This window comes from Mytilus galloprovincialis, chromosome 2 (genome assembly GCF_965363235.1).
Source record: "Mytilus galloprovincialis chromosome 2, xbMytGall1.hap1.1, whole genome shotgun sequence".
Classification (NCBI taxonomy): domain Eukaryota; kingdom Metazoa; phylum Mollusca; class Bivalvia; order Mytilida; family Mytilidae; genus Mytilus; species Mytilus galloprovincialis.
In genome coordinates, this window is record NC_134839.1 from 115842458 (window position 1) to 115849502 (window position 7045).

The 7045-nt window shown below is 32.6% G+C and overlaps 1 protein-coding gene across 2 annotated transcripts in view; it reads left to right on the forward strand.

The window, feature by feature from the left end:
* LOC143065526 (tRNA N(3)-cytidine methyltransferase METTL2-like) overlaps nt 1-6734 on the forward strand; it is a 63236-nt gene extending 56502 nt beyond the window's left edge. For both annotated transcript variants that reach the window (XM_076239155.1, XM_076239154.1), the window contains 2 exons: nt 722-787; nt 6569-6734. In XM_076239155.1, coding sequence (XP_076095270.1) covers nt 722-787; nt 6569-6720 — 218 coding nt within the window. In that variant the 3' untranslated portion in view covers nt 6721-6734. The remainder of the gene's footprint in view (nt 1-721; nt 788-6568) is intronic.
* Nucleotides 6735-7045: the final 311 nt, after the last annotated feature.

The window sequence follows — 7045 nt, forward strand, 5'->3', positions numbered from 1 at the left end:
TGATATCGTAGTAATTAATTTATTTAATGTTGATATGATATCATAGTAATTCATTTCGTCATGTTAGTATCAGATTGTGATATATCATTGCTTTATGTTGATGTTATAGCAGGTTATATTTAACTCATACAATAAATGTTGATGTGATATCATGGTAACTAATTTATTTAATGTTAATATTATATTATAGTAATTCATTTCTTCATGTTAGTATCAGATTGTGATATTTCCTTTCTTTATGTTGATAGAAGGTTAATTCATACAATAAATATTGATGTGATATCATGGTACATGTAACTAATTTTTTTAATGTTAATATTATATCACAGTAATTCATTTCTTCATGTTAATGTGATATCAAAATATGTTATTTCTTTCATGTTGATGTGATATCACAGTGATTCATTTCTTTAATGTTGATGTAATATTTATAGATGATCATTTGTCATTGATTTTCTCGCTTGAGCCGCTACAGCAATAGTGAGAAAAGCAATTGAGTTGAGTTGACCAATGATAATCTGTATATCTCTATTTTTCCTATGACAATGTTAATTTTATTGATAACCATAATTTTGTAAAAAAAGTGATAAAAGGTAATTCAATTCTTTTATGTTGATGTGATATTATGACAATTCATTTTTTAAATGATCAGGTTATATCATAGTTGTTCATATGTTAACTATTGGATGTGATATAATATATTGATATATTTTGTGTACAGGTAGATGTTTGTCAGAGAATTTTTATGTTAGGGGAGATGGAACGAGAGCTTATTTCTTTACTCAAGGTATGTTACCCTGCAAATATACTTGTTTTGATAGAGCTTATTTCTTAACTTATGTATGTTATTACCAATGTTATTTCAGCTGATCGGGCAAAGCTTATATTTTAATTTACATAAGAACAGTCTATTTGAAGATGTGTGTGATAAGGATGATTGCCATTATAATGCATATAAAGCATATGCAAAAGAACGGAGTGTATGATATTGGGCGAATAAATGGACACTTCATTGATGAGCTTATCCCAAAACTCCTGTTTATAGAAGGACTGGTCTTAAATGAGCTTAACTTCTTAAACTCCGCCCAGTCAAGTGAAATAAATCAAGTAATACCCTGCAAATATACTTGTTTTAATAGAGCTTATTTATTTACTCAAGGTATGTTACCCTGCAAATATACTTGTTTAAATAGTTTGATAATAAATGATGATTTAACTATTTTCAGAAAATCTTATTTTATCTTCCTCCTTCAGACTAGGTTGATTTGTTTTAGAAATTCGAAATAATTAATATCAATGAAATTTGATAAAAACATAATACTATGTAAAGTACTTTGCACTGGTCCTCAATGCTCTTCAACTTATTACTTTATTTGGTCTTCATATCTTTTTTGGAATTGAACATTACTGATGAGTCTTTTGAAGACAAAAAGCGCGTCTGGAGTAAATACAAATTTAAATCCTTGTATCTGTTTTGAGTTCATTTCTGTACATTCAACCTGTTTCATAATTATAAAACCTGACCAATACTATCATGCCCGGCTGTATACTTGGAGAATATTTTGAGAATCCTCTATGAATTTCATTTTACTTCCCAAGAGTATAATGATACCAGTGTTCTCCCCAGGCCGTTTTAGCGTCGCGGTACCGCGACGCTATATTTTTTCACCGTGATGCTATAATAATTCCCCCGACGCTATAATTATTCCCGCGACGCTATAATTATTTTGAAGATGCTATTTTACTTGTCCTCAATTTTGAACTTTCATCTATTATCGATTATGATCATAAAAATTATATCACCTTTAATTGTAATCCCTTTAAGTCGGACACTAAAGGCAATTAAGAGATTAAATAGCCAGGTGTTAATTGCCCTCAGGGTGATAACTGTTTGGATGCGAATATCCCAAGCTGACACTCGTGACATGACTAATACCACGTGTCTGCAATCACCAATTTCGACATGGAAAAATGCAATCACAAAAACAATTCGAAATCTATGTTTTGTATTACGAAATTTCAAAGATTAAAACGATTTTTTTTTTAAAAGGTCGTTTATTTGTGCAACTCTCCAAAAAATACTTTCTTTCTCTTCCGGTAATACGAGAGCGAGAATTTTGGTTTTGAGCTAAAATAAGTTTTATACTTCTTTAAAAAGTGATCATAATTGGCTTAAGTTTATGTTTAATGCATTTAATGCATTGAAAGCGTCTTATTCATTCACAATCTCTTGTCAAACAATGTTTATTCTCGGACTCATTTTCGTACTACGGATCGGAACCGGACCAGATATGACAAAAATCCGCATTTTCACTTTAATGACAACAGACGGAAAGTAGACAGAAAAAATATACCAATAGAGAAAACTATGCATTAATAGACTATTTGTTAGATAACTTTGTTAAACATACATATCATTTTGATGTAAAGATAAGAAACAACAGGGCCTAATTCATTGAGTGCCATGAAACAATGAATTTCATAAACATGATAAAAAAAAGTTTTTAAATTGATATTTTTTTTGCTACTTTATCTTTACTTAATATATTATAAAAAATAGTTAATTTTGTGTAATAGATATTTAGTTTTGTATATATACAGGTTGCACTATAATGAACCATTCATTCATTTGACTTAAATGTGTTGGGTAACTGAAAGCACATATTTATTTTTATTTGGCACAAGAGGAAAAAAATTATTCTGTAACTATAAATAAATAAAGAAAACATAAACTGAAACAACTGTTTTTGTTGTTATAGTTTAATTGTATTCTCAGTTATGAATTGAACAATATAAACTAAAACATATAAAGGAAATAGAGCATCAACGCGACGCGACAAATGACATTAAAAAAAATACAGTTATTTTTTTTTACGCAAAATGGGATGCTATCTTTTTGTCTACGGAGAGTCGTTGAAAGATTAGGATTATTAGAGCTATGGTATATCTTTTCGATAATGCGAACTGTCATAGAAACGATGGAATGATCGGGCTGATTGAAATGCTGGTATAGAATGTCGTTAGCATTAAGGTTAATGTCTGATCTATGACCGCACATACGTTTGTTAAGCCTTCCTTTCGTTTCACCGACGTATACCAATCCGCAAAGGTTGCACTCTAATCCGTAGACGACATTTATCGATTTACAATTCAGATCATCGTAACTTCTGGTAAAATATGACTTCTTGGTCAAATTGCTAGTGAATTCAGTATCTGTAATTAAAATAGCACAAGTTTTGCAGCCTTTGGTCTCACATTTTGAAATGCGACAGTGTTGTACTGATATCATTTGTGAAACGGTTATTCCATAACGGTCAACCAACTCGTGATGGCGTCCGTAAAATTTACGAAGGGATGATTTCAACTTCACCATTTATAACTCTTGGTTTAATGGCTTCCTTGTGAGCAGCAAACCTCTATCAAGAAAATCATGATAGGAAATGCAAGCACGGGAATATCGTATCAATTGGGAGATATATACCCCGTATGCAGGTGCTGCTGGAATGTTGCTACTTAGAAATGGAAAGTTCACAATTGGAAAGCTGAAATCATCTCTTTTGTCGTAAAGTTTTGTTTTCAACCGACCCTCATTGTCAATTTCTAGATGTAAGTCAAGATATGAAGCCGACTTAACTGTATCTGTAGTATCCTTTATCTCTAGTTCGATTGGATAGATGCGTTCCACATAGTCACCAAATTTTGAATTGTTTAGTGAAAGAACATCATCTATATAGCGGAAAGTAGAGTTAAAGGATATTGCTAACTTCTTATCTTTCTTCCTAAGAAGTTCCTGTATGAAGTCAGCCTCATAATAATAAAGAAACAAGTCGGCGAGTAGAGGGGCGCAGTTTGTTCCCATTGGAATGCCGACAGTCTGTTGAAAAACACGTCCTCCGAACGTAACAAATATGTTGTCAATCAAGAAATCAAGCATCTTGATAATATCAGTTTCAGAAAATTTTTTGTTTGAATCAGAGTGATTCTTTACAAAGTAGGATTTATCCCTCCCTAAGACAAGATACTTGTATCTACGTTGGCCATTCTTTTTTATGAAGCAAAGTAATACCAACTCTTTCAATTTGTCTTTTAGTTTGGAATGTGGAATACTTGTGTACAGAGTAGAAAAGTCAAATGTTTTAATACTGTTACAAGATGAAAGAGAGTTAGATTGTATGTACTCTAAAAGATCTTTTGAATTTTTAAGTATCCACATCTGATTCACGCCACCTCTAGAATAGGCAGTTTCACAATAACGTTGAAGCCCGTCTTTGATTGCTGATAAAATAGATGTTAATAATTTAGAAAGAGGTTTCGTGGAGCACTTGGAAGACCCAGCAATATACCGTTGTTTGTAAGGACACTTATGTAGTTTAGGTATCCAATACAGTGATGGAAGATCCAGTTCTTCATCTTTGGTTGAAATTCCAAAGGAACATAGAACAGACCTATGATTATCCAGGATTTCCTCTTTGGTAAGTGTCGTGAGGGTATATGTTGAGTTTCCAAGTGAATTGTCAATACCTAATTCGTTTATCAAGCAGTTGATGTAGTGACTTTTACACACAAAAACGATGTTATTTGGGGCTTTATCTGCGGGGACAACAACATATTTGTCATGGAGGTCGGATAGGTGTTTTGCAACATTTGGGTCTTTAAAGATTGACGTAGCATGGGCATTGATGGACCCATTCAGTTTCTTAATAAGTTATCAGGTTATGTTCATATAAAAAGATGTAGTATGAGTGACAATAACTCTCAATTCAAGTCACAATTTGTAAACGTAAACCAGTATAGGTCAAAATATGATCTCCAACACAGAGCCTTGGCTCACACCCAACTGCAAGCTTTAAAGAGCATCAAAAAGGACTAGTGTAAACCATTCAAACTGGAAAACCAACGGCCTAAAAGGAGGACGAAAGATACCAGCGGGACAGTTAAACTCATATATCGAAAATAAACGGACAACGCCTGGCTAAAAACGAAAGAAGACAAGCAGACAAACAAAAGAACACATGACACAACATAGAAAACCTAAGAATAAGCAACATGAACTCCACCTAAAACTAGGGGTGATCTCAGGTGTTCCAGAGGGGTAAGCAGATCCTGCTTCACATGTGTCACCCGTCCTGATACTTATGTTATAACAAATCCGGTAAATAGTCTAATTCTGTAGGTCACATTCATGAAAGGGAAGGGGATTGTAGTTACGACGTAAGGAACATATCCGATATCATTTGTGAAACAGTTAATACATAACGGTCAACCAACTCATGATGACGTCCGTATATTTTGAAGGGATGATTTCACTTTCACCATTTGGAACTATTGTTTTAATAGCTTCCTTGTGAGCAGCAATCCTCTATCAAGAAAATCATGAAAGGAAATGCAAGCACGGGAATATCCTATCTATTGGGAGATATATACCCCATATGCAGGTACTGCTAGAATGTTGCTACTTAGAAATGGAAAGTTCACAATTGGAAAGCTGAAATCATCTCTTTTGTCGTAAAGTTTTGTTTTCAACCGATCCTCATTGTGAATTTCTAGATGTAAGTCAAGATATGAGGCCGACTTAACTGTATCTGTTGTATCCTTGATCTCTCATTGGATGGGATAGATGCGTTCAACATAGTCACAAAATTTTGAATTATTTAGTGAAAACATCATCTGTATCGCGGAAAGTAGTGTTAAAGGATATTGCTAACTTCTTATCTTTCTTCCTAAGAAGTTCATGTATGAAGTCAGCCTCATAATAATAAAGAAATAAGTCGGGAAGAAGAGGGTCACAATATGTTCCCATTGGAATGCTGACAGTCCGTTTAAAAACATGTCCTCCGAACGTAACAAATATGTTGTCAATTAAACAATCAAGCATCTTGATAGTTTCAGTTTCAGAGATTATTTTGTGTGAATCAGAGCGATGCCCTACAAAGTAGGATTTATCCCTCCCTAATACAAGATACTTGTATCTACATTGGCCATTCTTTTTTATGAAACAAAGCAATACCAACTCTTTCAATTTGTCTTTTAGTTTGGAATGTGGAATACTTGTGTAAAGTGTAGAAAAGTCAAAAGTTTTAGTACTATTGCAAAATGAAAGAGTTGGTATTGTATATATAAAAAGAAGATGTGGTATGATTGCTGATGAGACAACTATCCACAAAAGACCAAGATGACAGACATTAACAACTATAGGTCACCGTACCATGTACTCTAAAAAAAAGATCTTTGGAATTTTTAAGTATCTATACAAAAAAAAATGAGAAATGAGAAACATTAATAAACCAAACGCCAACCACTAATCATCATATGCCTGACTTAAGACAGGTGCAAACAAACGCAGCTGGTTTAATTATTTGATATGTACCAACCTTCACCATTACATGAAACAATACTGTAACACCACAACATAAAAAGCCACATTGAAATATCAATTAAAAATTGCTTACTTAATCAAAAGACATTTTAACATATACAAGTGATTATACACTGAACGAATTTATGACACTATGTAAATACAAAATCATATTCATTTTGATAAATAAGTATATTATTTGATTTATTGCAGATGAATTAAAACAAATTTTTGAAAAAGCAGGACTAGTAGAAAAACAGAATTTAATTGACCGACGTTTACAAGTAAACAGAGGAAAACAGTTAAAAATGTACAGAGTTTGGATGCAATGTAAATATGTAAAACCTTGTTCATCTACCAATTAAATGTTGTCATATTTCGTCCATTTGTTTTTCTTTAAATGAATCGTCAGAAATTCAAATTTTTTTGATACATCAGTTTTAGATTTTGTCATATTGAGTTCTTTTAGAGGTAACGATATGGTTATACTTTTGATCACGATTAAAGGCAATATGGTGACATATAGATGCATAAATCCTCATACATTTGGACTCTGTAATGTTATTTGCATGCATATCATATGTCTTTATTTTGTTCGTTACAAAGATATCCCCGAAATTTCATTCACTGAAAGTTAGCAACCTGTAGCATTCTGACAGCAGTAAAAACTTAAATGATTGAGTATTGTTA